General features: G+C 43.0%; 2 protein-coding genes across 3 annotated transcripts; both read left to right on the top strand.

Annotated features, from left to right (window-relative positions):
• Positions 1-1,400: 1,400 nt before the first annotated feature.
• LOC129827658 (uncharacterized) lies at positions 1,401-6,399 on the top strand. 2 transcript variants are annotated; one of them, XM_055888700.1, is made up of 10 exons: positions 1,401-1,707; positions 2,435-2,489; positions 2,764-2,897; positions 2,973-3,108; positions 3,283-3,567; positions 3,797-4,132; positions 4,360-4,541; positions 4,958-5,053; positions 5,145-5,288; positions 5,378-6,399. In XM_055888700.1, exons 2-10 carry the CDS (start codon positions 2,438-2,440, stop codon positions 5,591-5,593), a joined length of 1,581 nt encoding a protein of 526 aa, XP_055744675.1. In that variant the 5' UTR covers positions 1,401-1,707; positions 2,435-2,437; the 3' UTR covers positions 5,594-6,399. The 2 variants fall into 2 exon arrangements, with proteins under 2 accessions (XP_055744675.1, XP_055744676.1); XM_055888701.1 differs by having other exon boundaries at positions 2,414-2,489.
• An 81-nt stretch (positions 6,400-6,480) lies between these two features.
• On the top strand, positions 6,481-15,461 carry LOC129827659 (pre-mRNA-processing factor 19-like). Its single transcript, XM_055888702.1, has 16 exons — positions 6,481-6,677; positions 7,318-7,467; positions 7,632-7,708; positions 7,828-7,969; positions 8,097-8,170; positions 8,291-8,356; positions 9,923-9,964; positions 10,103-10,177; positions 10,279-10,354; positions 10,455-10,564; positions 10,814-10,969; positions 13,287-13,356; positions 13,438-13,611; positions 13,910-13,992; positions 14,135-14,240; positions 14,448-15,461. Exons 1-16 carry the CDS (start codon positions 6,659-6,661, stop codon positions 14,543-14,545), a joined length of 1,518 nt encoding a protein of 505 aa, XP_055744677.1. The 5' UTR covers positions 6,481-6,658; the 3' UTR covers positions 14,546-15,461.
• Positions 15,462-16,509: the final 1,048 nt, after the last annotated feature.

Raw genomic sequence — 16,509 nt, 5'->3', positions numbered from 1 at the left:
TGTGAAATCAGGCTGGCAAAGTAAGGGAAGGTTGAGGAAGATGCACTTAATGAAATGACACTGCTTCTGTACTTGAAAATGATGTTTACAGGGGTGGGACCAAAAGTATATGTTTAAAGTAATAACAGATTAAAGCTGTAGTATGTAACTTTTTGGCGACCCAACAACATTCCCAAATAAATGTAGGTTATAGATCTGTCATTGAAAGCAAGTCTAAGAAGCGGTACATCTGTTCTATTTGCGCTATTTCTATGCTTCCCGTTCGTAAGTTTCAGTTTTGTACACCCGCTTCATACAGCTGAAAATACAATATTTTTGGTTGTGGAAAATATAGTTCACAGCGATTTAGATGATACAAAGATTCTCTACACCAAGTGTCAAACTTATTCCACGAAGGACCGAGTGTTTGCAGGTTTTCGCTCCTCTCTTGTACTTTATTAATTAAGGTCACTAATTCGTAAAACCGCGGACACGAGGCCCTCAATGGAAAGAGTTTGACGCACCTGCTTTACAACATACTATACTTGCTTGTTTTGTCAAATAGACAATTCAAATTTTAGCAACCAGGAAATGGCAGAGCGATTTCTGCATAGTGTATCATTAAGTTAGTTGTGCAAGACATTGTATAGATAAAAAGATAAATAGCATATTGTTTTTAAAATTGTGCATTCGTTTGTCTTCCGACAAAACAAAAGCTGATGATTCAAAACTCTTCCGCAAAGGACTCAGGATGATCCACATGACTATCCATTTTTGAAAGGTGGCTATGGAGGAGGGGAGGACACTCTTCCATTCACTTACCTACAAATTGACACTCAATTTCAATTTAAATGGCTTTATTGGCATGGAAAACATATGTTTACATTGCCAAATCAAGTGAAATAGATAAACAAACGTGAATTAAACAAAAAATGAACAGTAAACATTACACATGTCAAATGTCATGTCTATATACAGTGTTGTAATGATGTGCAAATAGTTAAAGCACAAAAGGGAAAATAAAACTTAAACATAGGTTGTATTTACAATGGCGTGTGTTCTTCACTCGTTGCCCTTGTGGCAAACGGTCACAAATTGTTGCTGTGATTGCACATTGTGATATTTCACTCAAAAGATAGCTCTGTGGGGTCTGTTTGTGAACAGGGCCCTGCCTGTGCTGTACATAATTTCATAAACCCACTATCTGCAAATTGGGGTGATTTATGATAATCTGCGCAGCACCTTGATAGCGTTCCAGGTCATAATTGTCTAGTTGCACTGCGCATTAGAAGATTGCGATTAATGAGTGGCCAGTTCAACATTCCAGTACTTGTGTGAAATCGGATTTTTAAAAGACGACCTGGAACGCTAACCTAAGAACAAGTAGCAGCATAGGAAACAACCTCAATCACGACCTTCCAGGCTCCTTCTGAGTCTGTGTAGGGAGTAAAGCAGATTGATTTGGATTAGTTTCATTTTATTTTTGATCGTTTGTATGAATATTTTTACACCGCATTTTCCATTTTTAGGGATCGTGTTATCCAGCCGTACAGTAGGTGGCGACATGCATATCTACCAATTGTTATAAATGCCATTATACCAGAGAAGAAGAATCTCTCCAAAGAATACGCAGTTAATTAGGTTTACGCTGCTTGGCTCATTCACTACATGGGCTTGCAATACAATAATATCAAATATTAGCACTGTATATTTTGCCGTCGTGCATAGGTGAGTGCAAATATGGGCATCTGATACATTTGCATTTTATTCAATGTTGATTGTAAGAAATTGCTCCGATAAGTAGCTTACTGGAAAATATTTTGTCGTAGTGCATCTGTTTAATGTCGTCGATAATAGCCTAATACTCTAAGCCAATATTCAGCGAAAAAATCGGCATCACAGGTCGTGTGAAATTAGCAGTGCAACATTCTAAAGACAGACTTTTAGCACCCCCTTGTGTAGTTGATTGATGGTGAACAGTGTTTGCTGGCTCGGTAATTGTGGGGAGTGGGGTGAATGACAATTGTAGTGTTCAATTGACTGTACAGTAGTCCACTAGCTCTGTGGACCAAGTCACCTTGGTGATGTTCTTCGATAAACTCCACTGTCGAAAAGGAGAGCAGCGATGGAACAATGTTTCATGGGCTATGAATCATGGACAATCCTATTCTTGTTTTCTGTAGCCTAGTTGTAAATGTTCATCATGTACTAGATTAATTGTTGGAATACCGTACTGTTAACTTATTGTATTGCACAACACATTTTCTGTCCACTTTCTAACATCTATTATGTCTAACACATATTCAACTGTTAAAATATGTATAACAAATCTTCCATAGATTATGAAATAGGCTTTATTTTGAAGGATACAAGTGAGATGTAATTAGAACCAGCTATACAGTTAAACTCTGACCCAGTGGGTGTGTCTCTACAGCTGTCTTGTGTCTGTCCTCAGAAAATGCACCTCTCTATCCTACTGAGTGCCGTTCTCAGCATCCCTGTCTCTTTGGGTGAGTTGTTTGTTGTTGCCATTTGAGTATTATAGCTGTTGGTTCCCGTCGTAGATGGTTGTTCAACCAGTGATTTACTTTACAGTAGTAGAATTGGATTCCCCTCTCTCTCCCCGTAGCTTTTCTTTGTCAGTATCGCTGTGGTTGTTTTTCAATCCTCAAAAAGTCACACATGGATTTGTGAAAATTATATATTTTTATTTTGATCATTTAATTTCCTATCAATGTGTTACATGTCATTCTGCCTCCCTCTATTTGTCCCTCTCTTTTTCAGGCTGGAATGAAGACTTCCAGATAGTGTGTTCTGGACAAGAGTTCCGCCTGCCGGTCTACTCAGGGTCAAGGATTGTGACCTTTACCCCCAGCTACCCTCCAGGACCAAGAAGAGTGCTACTGGAGAATAACAATGTAGGGACAGTAGCGTGTGTACAGCATGTGTACAGCATGTTCCTGTATGCTAAGCATTGCTATTGTGTCTTGTAGTTGAAGGACTCGCGGTTTAAGTGGACCAAAGATAGAACATTGCTGTTGAAGGACGTCACACACAGTGACCAGGGACTCTACTCTATCAAGCTGTCCTCTGGATTCACAGATGAGACCGTTCGCCTCACTGTTTCAGGTACAACTCAGCCTCAGGGACTACCGCTCTCCACCTCTTTCTCTCAATTTTTTCCAACTGTATGTTTCTTTCTCTATAATATTATATAATGATTAATTATATCTGTTGAAATTGATTGTATGACATTTGAAACATTTTAGAACTCTCTCAATGTCATCTTTCTCCCTTTCTCAGAATGTATAAAAACTTTCCGACGGGGCTATGGGGAGACTTTTCAGCACAACATCCCTAAAGATGGCTCCCTGCTGGAGTTTTCACCCCGGGGCTCCCGCCCTGATTCCCAGCCTGTGGTACTGTGGAACCGGACAGACCTCGAGACCAGTGAGGCGGGCCGGGGGAGGCTGGGGTCGGACGGGAGGGTCTGGGTTGCAGAGAGGGTGACCCAGGCAGACCAGGGAAACTACACCATCAGAGACGAGAATGGGAAAGTAATCTCCCGGAGCCAACTCACTGTCAATGGTGAGCACTGGAAATGTCAAAAATATCTAGATGGAGGGATAAGAGAGCGATGGCGATGAGAAAGCGATATTAGTTTTTAGAGCAGTCTGATAAATTGACCAAACTGACACTTAATGCTTGTATCTATCTGATTCTTTCTTTCATCTGGATGTCCCTCACCATCCTCATTCCTCTCCACTCTTTCCCATACTCTCTTTCTCGCTCCTCATTATCACCTGTGTGGGTGCAGGGCACACCTTCAATGTCACCCGCTTCTTCAAGGAGTCGCTAAACCTTCCCCTGTTTCTCCCTGTCCCTCATGTCCACCTCATTTTTACCCCCTCCCTGCACCCGTCCAACCCCTCCAATGTTCCCCTTGACTCCCGGTACTCCCGCCCCGTGCAGCTGATCAGGGACGGGCATATCGTGGATCAGGACTCCCGGTACTGGGGCCTCATCTCTCTGGGGAGAAATAGGACTGTCAACGAGGTGGTCATCACCAGGCTGAGTGCAAAGCATGATGGGATGTATGAGATTCGAGATCAGGATGGCAACCTGGTGTCGTCTACCGTTGTCCATGTGGTCGGTGAGAGACAGTGATCGTGTGTGTGTCTGTGAGCAACAGCTTTTCCCTTTACGTGATGCAGAGCTCTTCCTCTCTGATTCAGAGGGGTTGGGATAAATGCGGAAGTCACATTTCAGTTGAATGCATTCAGATGTGCAACTGGCTAGGTATCCCCCTTTCCCTTAATTTATTTTCTTTCACACACCCTTTGTATCTATGGCTCTACCAATTCTTTTTTCTTTCTCCAGATAAGACTGCTAGATGGAGAGCGGTCCTCAAGTCCATCAGCGTCCCTTCTGGCATGTTTGTGACTTTGGCTGGTTTCATCCTGTTTATGAAGCGCTACCCTAACTGCAGCCTCACTATGATCATCAATGGCCTAAGAGGTCACCACACACCCGCAGCTAACCCGCCAAGAGTCAATGTCCAGGTGACGGCTGTAGAGTGAGAGTTATGTGTGAGCTTGGAAGGTAGAAGCAATATGGTGGGGTTATTCCAGGGTCTGTGTGTGCGCAATGCTGTGAGCCTGTTGTCATGGTACTATGTTATCTATCTATTTCAACTGTATGATGTTATCGCATTCTGAAGTGAGTGTCAGAGTAAAAATAGAACCAGTCTTTTGCGCCAGTCTGAATTTCCTCAGGCATCAGTTCCTTCCATATTTAAATTGGATCAAGGGTCACATACAGCTTATCTGTGGATGGTTTATGTTTATCTTCCTGTGTGTTCCCCTGTGTGTCTATGCTGAATATACAACTCAATATTAGGAAGGTGTTCCTAATGTTTGGTATACTCAGTGTAGTGGTTGTGATATTTACATAGTTGTTTTATTTATGTCCCCTGCAGGACTACAGTCCGCCCAGCCCCCAGCCCTATGGTTTTTACGGTCATTCACAGCAGATTGGAACGCCAAAAATATGGAGCCCCAGACCTACACATTCTGTAGGTAGACGGTGAAGTTGTAAATGTAGGCTCTGTCTTGTGTTTTTCTTTTTACCTTTCTTAATTTCATTATTATGTGTGTCTGTTTCAGGGATACACTCCTGTTGGGGACAGCGCACCACTTGTAGTGGACAGTGCACCACAGCCCTCCCCTGAGCCAGTGAGGACTGGGAGACAACAGGAGACAGACCGACTTAGAGTTGAGACTGCCACTACTCACACTCCCAGTAGAGAGGTAAATACATTCTGTAATTTCTATATTCTGTCTCACAATAGACAGGTATATTCTATTCTTTCTTTTTATCATTGACTCTCACTCCTCAGGAGACTGCTGGCAGTGAGAGGGTGATCTCCTTTTCTGTCGCTGGCGCCTCCGACTGCCTCCACTCATCTGAAGACTGTTTTCAGTTCCGGATCAAGAAAGAGGGAGTCGAGGAGAGATGGAGGAAAGCAGAAGACTACTTCTCCACACTTCCACTGGACACGGATACCTCGGAGACTTGCAGCGTCTACACTTCTGACAAACTCAACTTCTTATAAAAGCACAGAGAAGAAGAGTGAACGCAGGTAAAGAAAGGGAGCAGAGAAAATAGTGGAGGGAGATATGATCATATATATATATTACTGTTCATGGCTGAATTTTGTCACTATAGTGCCTAATACTCAATACTCAAAAAGTGCCTTCCTGTTTGAGTATTGAGTATTACTTCATATAATGTATGTATGATCATTTCATTATCATTCTTTTTAAGCATGAGATGAGAAATATCCTGCATTTGGAATATCATTAATTTGTACGACTGGACAGTTAATGTTCCTAGAACTCAACCCGACAATTACTTTGCTGCTACCTACCTCGAACCCTCAGGACGACACATTTTAACCATAGATGTCTGTATATTTACTGTAATGTGTGTAATTATATTGTTACATTAGGATGGTAGGCAAGGTTAAAGAAGAGATGAGGAATTGGAAGATTTTGTAGTAGATTAGTGAATGGCCTCTCAATCTAAAAGCATAGCTAACTGCATGTGTTACCTACTATTAATCCAATGAATGAACACAATAATAACCAATTTATCTTTTTTAGATAACATATCGTTAAATAAGAAAATTTGAGTGATTTCTATAAAATGGCATCCATATGAGTATATGACTTATTTTCACCAGGTATTTACATTGTATGTATTCTTTATTGGCATCAATCTGAAAGTGTGTCAATATATGATTTGACATCATTTTCACATCATACTTTCCCAATGTTTTCTTGTATATTATTAACGTATCATTGGTATGTGAGTCAAATAATGTTATGTTGATGAAGAAAATAAAACTAGTTTAATGACGCTAGGGGGCTGTGATATACATTATTGTTTGAATGAGCTGAAAACAAAACGAAGAAGAGCCCGCGTTGGAGAACTGATACTATCCCAGCATGCAATGTTTTTGAAGCGGCAATGAAACCCCAGCGTGCAAAACTGGACCAAAAATAAAGTAGGCACAATAACGTTAGTTGCCTTTTAGGCAAAACATTTCAAGATAGTTTGTCATCAAAAGTAACACCAACGGTTCGTGCTTGGCTGTGGAGGGACGTGCACTTGAAAGATGTCTTTGGTTTGCGCAAGTAAGTTGAACATGCTTCTCGATAAATGAGCTAGCTAACGTTAGCATTGGCTAGCTAACAGTGTGCAACGCTAACGTTTACTTGTAGTTGATTGTAATCTGTCACAACATGGTATTCATGGTGGCTTACTATTTAGCTATATTAGTTAACCGTAACAGTATTGGATCTATTCATGATATTAAAATTGTACTATCCACTTACTCAGACTGGTCTCATAGACTAGACGTAACATAGTACACGTACATCCGGGACTCTCAAATTAGTGTTATGTTAGTTTTGAAATTTGAGTACGCAAACCTATAGCAACCAAAATGTTGTTTTCGAATCTCATCATGGACAACTTTAGCATTTTAGCTGATTATTAACTTACTACGTTTTAGCTACTTTACAACTACTTAGTACTAACTCCTAACCTTAACCCTAGAGCTAGCTAACGTTAGCATTAGCTGCCTATTTAGCGTAAGCGACATATCATACGTAACATATCATACGTTTTGCAAATTGGTAACAGTACGTTTTGAAACTAAAATACTTAACAAATACATTTTTTACAATATGTTTTTATTTATACATTTGAGTGTACAGAATAATATGGAATGCTCTGAGTCCACGTTGATTTAAACTTCCTCCCTCTACTCAGTTTCCAATGAGGTCCCGGAGCACCCCTGCGTGTCCCCGGTGTCCAACCAGGTGTTCGAGCGCCGACTGATCGAGAAGTTCATCGCGGAGAATGGGGTTGACCCCATGAACGGCCAACCACTGTCCGAGGAGCAACTTATCGATATTAAAGGTAAACAGAGGGCAGGAGTAAACGGTTAACGTAATCGTGTAGGGTCAATCACATCAAATTATTTTAGTTTTGGCTTAAGGAGAACTAAGTTGGTTCAGTGTTTTCAAATATTTAGTTATTGATTTGAAATCATTGTTTTTGCTGCCCCTTCTTCTGTTGCCCAGTGTCTCATCCTATCCGACCAAAGGCTGCCTCCGCTACCAGTATTCCTGCCATACTCAAGTCTCTGCAAGATGAGTGGGTGAGTGTCTAGACCGCCAGAAGTTTGTGGTCTGACTGTGAACAGTGTTACAGCCAAGTACTGTTCCTCAGTCGTGTTGAATCTCTCCCTCAATGTCTTCCCCCTCTCTCTCTTTCAAGGATGCGGTGATGCTCCACAGTTTCACTCTGAGGCAGCAGCTGCAGACGACTCGCCAGGAGCTCTCTCACGCCCTCTACCAGCATGACGCAGCCTGCAGAGTCATCGCCCGTCTCACCAAGGAGGTTACTGCAGCCAGAGAGGGTAAGAGAGAGGAAAGGAAGCCTTGGTGGGGTTCTCTATAGTCTGATGTTTTTCCCCCCTCATCTTCTCTCATTCACTGACCTGTGAAAGCCAATGCTTACTCTGTGCCCATTCTCCCATTCTACAGCCCTGGCCACACTCAAGCCCCAAGCCGGATTGGTCGCCCCTCAGGCTATGCCTGCCTCTCAGCCTGCCACTGGGGTGAGTGATTGACCAAGATTCCCATCCATCAAACAGGATTCCTGTCCATCAAAGACTGAGGATACATGCTGTCTTTCTCTTTTCTAACTCGTCTTCTCTGTGTTGGTTTACCTCTCGCAGGGTGCAGGTGGGGAGCCCATGGAGGTTAGTGAGCAGGTGGGAATGACCCCAGAGATCATCCAGAAGGTAAGATATTTTTTCCCCTCTCTTAACCTTTTACGGGGGCAGCCCGACACCGGTACACTTATAACAACATCCAGCTCAAAGTGCAGGGCGCGAAATTCAAAATCTATTTTTTTTTTTAATATTTAACTTTCACACATTAACAAGTCCAAGACACCAGATGAAAGGTGCACATCTTGTGAATCAAGCCAATATGTCCGATTTTTAAAATGTTTTACAGGGAAGACAAAATATGTAAATCTATTAGCTAACCACGTTAGCAAAAGACACAACTTTCTAACTCCATCAGTTTCTTACTCCATCAGGTGCTATCACAAATTCGACCAAATAAAGATATAAATAGCCACTAACCAAGAAACAAATTGATCAGATGACAGTCTGATAACATATTTATTGTATAGCATATGTTTTGTTCGAAAAATTTGCATATTTCATGTATAAACCATAGCTTACATTTCAGCTACAATCCGAAATTGCACCGAAAGCAGCCATAATATTTACAGACACCAACGTCAAATAGCTAATTACTCATCATAAAACATTTCTGAAAAATACATAGTCTGCAGCAATTGAAAGACAGGCATCTTGTGATTCCAAACAATATTTCCGATTTATTAAATGTTTTACAGCGAAAACAAAATGTATCGCTATATTAGCGTAGCTACAATAGACAGACACAATTGGGCGCCCACAGCCAGTTCACATGCACGACAGATATATGAAATAACATCATAAAATGGGTCTTACTTTTGCTGATCTATCATCAGAATGTTGAAGAAGGTGTCCTCTGTCCAGATGAGTCGTTGTTTCGATTCAGAATGGCAAATTTCCCTCTTCAATTAGCATTGGCACTAGCCGAGTGGCATAAATTTCTCCAACGTAAACAGTCAGAGGACGGAACACGGCAAAACTCCCGAATAAAGTTTCAATAATCTGATTAAACTATATTGAAAAAACATACATTACGATGATATGGTCACATGTATAAAAAAAAAAATAGAGCCGGAGATGTTAGCCGTTCGTTACGAAGGCAAAACAGAAGTCAATCCCACTTCCTTCAGAGTACCGGAAGTGGACGGTCACGTCAAAGAAATAGGTTTTTTCCCACCACAGAACAAGATGAGCACAAAAATGTATTCTCTGACATCCTCTTTACACCAATAGGAAGGCGTATAGAGTGTAAGTAGACTCCTAAGTGTCAAGACCATGTATAGGCATCAAGTTGAAAAGAGCATCGATTTCTGACATTTCACTTCCTGTTCAGGAAAAGTGCTGCAGAAGGACTTCTGTTTCACTCAGAGAAATAATTCCAACTTTCAGAAAGTAGAAAGTGTTTTCTATCCAATAAGAATAATAATATTCATATTGTACGAGCAAGATTTGAGTAGCAGGCCGTTTGAAATGGGCACGATTTCACTGGCTACTCAACACTTTGCCTTGCAGCCATAAGAAGTTAATCCAATGTGATTAGTGTTCTCATTACTGTGACCCTCCCAATATGGGAATGGATTTGTGATTCATTGAATTGTGATTAACATCTTTCTTGCTTCTCTGCTGCTTTGTTTTCAGCTACAAGATAAGGCAACCGTCCTTACCACAGAGAGAAAGAAGGTCAGATTTTAATTCAGGAAGTTGTCTCATGCGTTGTAGGGTTGCACAGATGAATGATCAAACCACTCAATCTTTTAATACACCCTCTCATTTAGTCCTTTATGTTTGCTCACTCCTCCCTTCTCACTCCCTAACCAGAGAGGCAAGACTGTGCCAGAGGAGCTGGTCAGGGCTGAGGATCTGAGCAAGTACCGACAAGTGGCTTCCCACGCTGTGAGTACCACTGTCTGTCTAGTAACCTGTAGTTGGACTGACTGAGCTGCTGAGTACTATCCAAGGTTGCCCTGAACTGTCTGTTCTTTTGAATCTTTCAGGGTCTTCATAGTGCCAGTGTCCCAGGAATCCTGTGTATGGACATCTGTCCTTCAGATACTAACAAAGTACTCACTGGTAAGCACCCTCTTTAAAAAAAAAATTTTTTCATTCTCCCCCACATCTCTTTCTTGCATATCTAAACAGTGTACATGATGACTGTATTCTGTGTTGCCAGGAGGGGCTGATAAGAACGTGGTTGTGTTTGATAAGAAGGAGGAGCAGATCATCGCCACCCTCAAGGGTCACACCAAGAAGGTCACCTCTGTCATCTACCACCCCTCCCAGGTAACTATACGTGTCTATACACCTGTCTTGGGTGGAACTTTTAGAACATAGGATCTAAGAGAACCTCTGTATGAAGTAGCATTGTGCATACAGTGAAATTCTAAGTAAAGGACTTAAAAGATGACTTGATCTGTGTGCCTGGTTGAACATGTGCTGTGTTCTAGTTTGTAACCTGCACCAACTAACTTGCCTAATTTCCTTCCACACTATTTAATTCATTTATATTTTCTGTCTTTCTTTCCTCTCCAGTCGGTGGTGTTCTCTGCCTCTCCAGACAGCACCATCCGGGTGTGGTCTGTTACCGGGGGCAACTGTGTCCAGGTGGTGAGAGCTCACGAGGCGAGCGTGACCGGGCTGTCACTTCACGCCACCGGAGACTACCTGCTTAGCTCCTCCGAGGACCAGGTCAGTCCCCCGTATTGTCCCAGCACCCAAGCCCACCGTATTGTCCCAACACTCGGGTCCCCTGGTCTGTGGAATAGAATGCACCAGCTGTACTGTTGTCAATAGTAAATGATGGCACCTCTGTGTTGGTGGATGTGCAGACCGGCCAACATGCACGTGTTTTGCGTACCAACTACGCAATTCTCTGTCCATGTACGCAGGTACGAGATCAGAGTTAAAAGTACTCAGAAATGACTAGGGCCTGATTATTATTATTTTTTACGTTGTAATAAAGTAAATCCACTGGGTAAATGTAACATCCTGATTCTCGAGCTGCAACACACATGTATGGAGTTTGTCAACGGACATGGAGAATAATACATCATTATTGGACGTTTCTGCCCCCCCTGTTTGTTGTGATGCTGAGTTTCCTGACTGTCAGCTGTGCGTAAACACGTGGACAAATCGCTTTCGACTGTGTGTTGCGGAAAGGTAAACACTAATTGTTTCAAGCTAACGTTGGCGAACCTAAGATGGACATTCAGTGGGCTCTAAAGTGCCAGCAGTTTACTCGCATTTGCTAGTGAAAGAAATTAAATGCAAATAGGAAAAATAGCTGGTCTCATTTGTGCGAGTGTGATATACATTTTATTCCTCGTCCCATTAGTTGTATTTTCCACATAATATTACGAGGATCACGCAACCTGACACTGTGACTGTAATTATGATCCGCGTCACAAAAAGCATTACAAAGGTATAATCAAATATAAACATCTTAAATTGAGTGGAGTTTAGAAGACTGCACAATCGAGTGTCCGGTATTATCTATAGAGGCAATGCTTCTAAAATGCCTTGGCACTAGATTTGAGATTTTATCAATTTCTAAAATCTTAAATGATCTATGCGCTGCAAAGAAATCCAATAGGCACCTTTACATTGGCTGAAACAGAGGACTCTTCTAGTGAACAGCGGTCAGATTCCCTTTGCGGTGGCCTAGTGAACAGAGGTCAGATTTCCTTTGCGGTGGCCTAGTGAACAGAGGTCAGATTTCCTTTGCGGTGGCCTAGTGAACAGTGGTCAGATTCCCTTTGCGGTGGCCTAGTGAACAGCGGTCAGATTCCCTTTGCGGTGGCCTAGTGAACAGAGGTCAGATTCCCTTTGCGGTGGCCTAGTGAACAGAGGTCAGATTCCCTTTGCGGTGGCCTAGTGAACAGCGGTCAGATTCCCTTTGCGGTGGCCTAGTGAACAGCGGTCAGATTCCCTTTGCGGTGGCCTAGTGAACAGAGGTCAGATTCCCTTTGCGGTGGCCTAGTGAACAGAGGTCAGATTCCCTTTGCGGTGGCCTAGTGAACAGAGGTCAGATTCCCTTTGCGGTGGCCTAGTGAACAGAGGTCAGATTCCCTTTGCGGTGGCCTAGTGAACAGAGGTCAGATTCCCTTTGCGGTGGCCTAGTGAACAGAGGTCAGATTCCCTTTGCGGTGGCCTAGTGAACAGAGGTCAGATTCCCTTTGCGGTGGCCTAGTGAACAGAGGTCAGATTCCCTTTGCGGTGGCCTAGTGAACAGAGGTCAGATTCCCTTTGCGGTGGCCTAGTGAACAGAGGTCAGATTCCCTTTGCGGTGGCCTAGTGAACAGAGGTCAGATTCCCTTTGCGGTGGCCTAGTGAACAGAGGTCAGATTCCCTTTGCGGTGGCCTAGTGAACAGAGGTCAGATTCCCTTTGCGGTGGCCTAGTGAACAGAGGTCAGATTCCCTTTGCGGTGGCCTAGTGAACAGAGGTCAGATTCCCTTTGCGGTGGCCTAGTGAACAGTGGTCAGATTCCCTTTGCGGTGGCCTAGTGAACAGAGGTCAGATTCCCTTTGCGGTGGCCTAGTGAACAGAGGTCAGATTCCCTTTGCGGTGGCCTAGTGAACAGAGGTCAGATTCCCTTTGCGGTGGCCTAGTGAACAGAGGTCAGATTCCCTTTGCGGTGGCCTAGTGAACAGAGGTCAGATTCCCTTTGCGGTGGCCTAGTGAACAGAGGTCAGATTCCCTTTGCGGTGGCCTAGTGAACAGAGGTCAGATTCCCTTTGCGGTGGCCTACTTAAGCTTTGTGTAGCCAGTTTGCGGTCTGTGTCGACCTGATCATTTGTTTTTGTTTTCAAAATGATTTTGCTTTTAGTGTTGATTATAATTGTGATCAGACTCACAAACAGTGCGAGCACGATTGTGCTGGGGAAAGAACCCCAATTCGGCACTTGCTAGGTGTGCGATTTGAATCTCCAATTTGCCGCGCGCGTCTGGTACTCTAAAAAGTTGGCAGGTCTGGATGTGTGTTAATACTCTTCTCTCTCTCTCAGTACTGGGCCTTCTCTGACATCCAAACTGGCCGAGTCCTTACCAAAGTCACTGATGAGGCTGCTGGTGTTGGTAAGTGTGTTTGTGCTTGACACAGTACGGAAACTGGGTTCCGGTTTTCCCTGTTACATATTTATCCCCCCTTCTCCCCAGCTCTGACTTGTGCTCAGTTCCACCCTGACGGTCTGATCTTCGGGACGGGAACAGCTGACTCCCAAATCAAGATCTGGGATCTGAAGGAGCGCACCAACGTGGCCAACTTTCCCGGTCACTCCGGTCCTGTCACCTCCATCGCCTTCTCTGAGAACGGATACTACCTGGCCACAGGTCAGTCTCTCCAACCACCGAGCCAATAGATTGTACTGTAACTATTTGAACATTGTTACAACACTGTACACAGCCATAATAATGTCTCTATTCCTTTTAAACTTGTAGGTTTAATGTTTACTGTTAATTTCTGATTTGTTTATTTCACTTTAATTATCTATTTCACTTGCTTTGGCAATGTAAACATGTTTCCCATGCCAATAAAGCCCTTTGAATTGATAAACAATCTGAAATGTAATGTCAAAACAGTGTGATGTATTTCTCATGACCTGACCCAGTCTCTCTCTCTCTGCTCCAGGTGCCCAGGACAGCTCTGTGAAGCTGTGGGATCTGAGGAAACTGAAGAACTTCAAGACCATCGCCCTGGACAACAACTACGAAGTGAGAATGAGCGACCGTGCAGTCTGCTAGCCACAGTATTCCCCATCTGTCGGACACATATGACTAATTCATTTACTGCGAATAACATAATTATTTATTGTGGAGTTTTTCAGTGGAACCTTATTCTCTCTCTCTCTCTCAGGTTAAGTCTCTGGTGTTTGATCAGAGTGGTACGTACTTGGCTGTGGGTGGATCTGACATCAGGGTGTACATCTGCAAGCAGTGGTCGGAGGTCCTAAACTTCAGCGGTGAGAAACATTCATAGCCTCTTACATTTTCTATCCACATTCAACCTTCACCTGACCTTGTTTGCTCACCAGTGATAAAACAACTCATACATATGTACACATGGTTAACAAAAACTGTGTCATATGGCATGCCTCATTTTACAGTAGTCACCTTCATGTTGCTCTTTTTCCCATCTTTAATCATGTCTGTCTTCCCTCTTTTTCCAGACCACTCTGGCCTGGTGACCGGCGTGGCGTTTGGAGACAATGCTCAGTTCCTTTCCTCTGCCGGAATGGACAGAAGCCTTAAGTTCTACAGCCTGTAAATTAGTACAGACAGACAGATAAAGGAAGTGAAAGAGAGGATAAGGTCTAGACCTGTGCGACAAATTTGACTCGGCTGCAGTCGGGTTTGGGGTTTGAGAAATATGGACCAGTGATCCGAATGTAGTGGGTTGACTGGCCCTAGGCAGGAGCTTTTCAGTCACATTTACCAGCAGTTGATGGTCTTAGCATTTAAAAAAAAAAAATACATTTGTGTTGATCTGTAGTAATTTAGGATCCCAGGGTGGGTGGAGGAACAGGTGCTGAAGTATTTAGGTTTCCCCTTCATTTATTCTCCGTAAATAACTCCCCAAATCTCTGTTCTCCTTTGCTGGTTAGACCAACAGTAATCTTCTGTTGAAATTGTATTTTTGTTTTAACTAAGTTCTGTCACATTGTATAAGCCAATTCCCTGTATTGATGTGTTCATCCATAGCCAGGCGATCTGACCAGCTTGCTTACAGGGTTGGACAGCATTCTTGTGTAGATTAAGACACCGCGGAGATTGAACACTGCTAGTTTTAGTAGCAGAAGCCACAGCAGCCATTTTGGAATGGCATTTCGTGTTGAACAACAAAGGAGCTGATTGACTAACACTGCCATTCCAAAATGGCTGCTGTGACTTCTGTTACCTAGCATGAGGACGGAAAAGACAGTTTTCCGGAAGAAGTAGCAGTCGTTCACTCTTTAACAGTTGGGATAATGGGACAATTCAGTGTACAATGTATTTCTCATCCCTGGATTGAGATACGTTTTCCGGGCCATATCTGGCGCCGGCTCGTCTTAATCTGCACAGGAATGCTGTCTGACCCTAGTACAGCTGTAAACAGGCAGGTCGGATCTGCTGGCTACTTAGTCCCTTGAATTCTCTTCCACGCTTTTTGCACCTCAATAAATGAAGTGTTTTATGTAAAAACAGCCAGCTATTTGCTTGATCAATGGAATGTATTGTATATGCCTCCAGTTGTCGATTCAGCCTGTCAGAGGCACCAATATGACTTTGATCTCAAAGATTCAGTGTGCTCTGTACAGTGCATTTGGAAATTATTCACACCCCTTGACTTTATCCATGTTTAGTTATTACAGACCGAATTTAAAATGGATTGCATTTATATGGTTTTTGTCATTGGCCGACATACAATACCCAATAATGTCAACGTGGATCGTTAAAAAAAATATATATATTAAAAATGGAAATTTCGTGAGTCAATAAGTATTCAACCCTTTATGGCAAGCCTAAATACGTTCAGAAGTAAAAATGTGCTTTGTTGAATGGACTCGGTGTGCAATAAGTGATTAACATTATTTTTTTAATGACTACGTAATCTCTTCTGTACCCCACACAGTTGAGCAGTGAATTTCAAGAAGACTCAACCACAGACCAGGGAGGTTTTCCAATGCCTTGCAATGAAGGGCAGCTATTGGTAGACGGGTAAACATTTAAAAAGCAGCCCTTGAATATCTCTTGGCATTCAAGTGAAAGAGTTCAATCTTGGTTTTGTCAGACCAGAGAATCTTTTTTCTCATGGTCTGAGTCATTTATGTGCCTTTTGGCAAACTCCAAGCGGGCTGATCATGGGTCTTTTACTGAGTAGTGAGTTCTGTCTGGCCATAAAAGCCTGATTGGAGGAATGCTGCAGAGATGGTCGTCCTTCTGGAAGGTTCTCCCATTTGTACAGTGGAACTCTGGAGTTCTGTCAGAGTGACCATCGGGTTCTTGGTCATCCCCCTGACCAAGGCCCTTCTCCCCCGATTGCTCAGTTTGGCCGGGCGGTCAGCTCTTGGAAGAGTCTCGGTGGTTCCTAGCTTCTTCCATTTAAGAATGGCGAAGGTCTGTGTTCTTGGGGACCTTCAATGCTACATAAATGTTTTAGTATCCTTCCCCAGGTCTGTGCCTCGACACAATCCTGTTTCGGCGCTCTATGGACAATTCCTTCGACCCCGTGGCTTGGTTCTTGCTCTGAAA

The sequence above is a fragment of the Salvelinus fontinalis genome, chromosome 29, assembly GCF_029448725.1.
Source record: "Salvelinus fontinalis isolate EN_2023a chromosome 29, ASM2944872v1, whole genome shotgun sequence".
In the NCBI taxonomy this organism is placed as follows: Eukaryota; Metazoa; Chordata; class Actinopteri; order Salmoniformes; family Salmonidae; genus Salvelinus; species Salvelinus fontinalis.
Note: the sequence above shows the minus strand (reverse complement) of the source record. Positions and strands in the feature narration are given on the sequence as shown.

What these genes read in the sequence shown, in the direction of transcription:
- LOC129827658 (XM_055888700.1), top strand. Translation starts at nt 2,438, where the DNA reads ATGCACCTCTCTATCCTACTGAGTGCCGTTCTCAGCATCCCTGTCTCT. An exon ending in CAGCATCCCTGTCTCTTTGG is followed by an intron (nt 2,490 to 2,763) that starts GTGAGTTGTTTG and finishes TCTCTTTTTCAG; the next exon opens with GCTGGAATGAAGACTTCCAG. An exon ending in GCCCCAGACCTACACATTCT is followed by an intron (nt 5,054 to 5,144) that starts GTAGGTAGACGG and finishes TGTCTGTTTCAG; the next exon opens with GGATACACTCCTGTTGGGGA.
- LOC129827659 (XM_055888702.1), top strand. An exon ending in AGTCTCTGCAAGATGAGTGG is followed by an intron (nt 7,709 to 7,827) that starts GTGAGTGTCTAG and finishes CTCTCTTTCAAG; the next exon opens with GATGCGGTGATGCTCCACAG. An exon ending in CCCCAGAGATCATCCAGAAG is followed by an intron (nt 8,357 to 9,922) that starts GTAAGATATTTT and finishes CTTTGTTTTCAG; the next exon opens with CTACAAGATAAGGCAACCGT.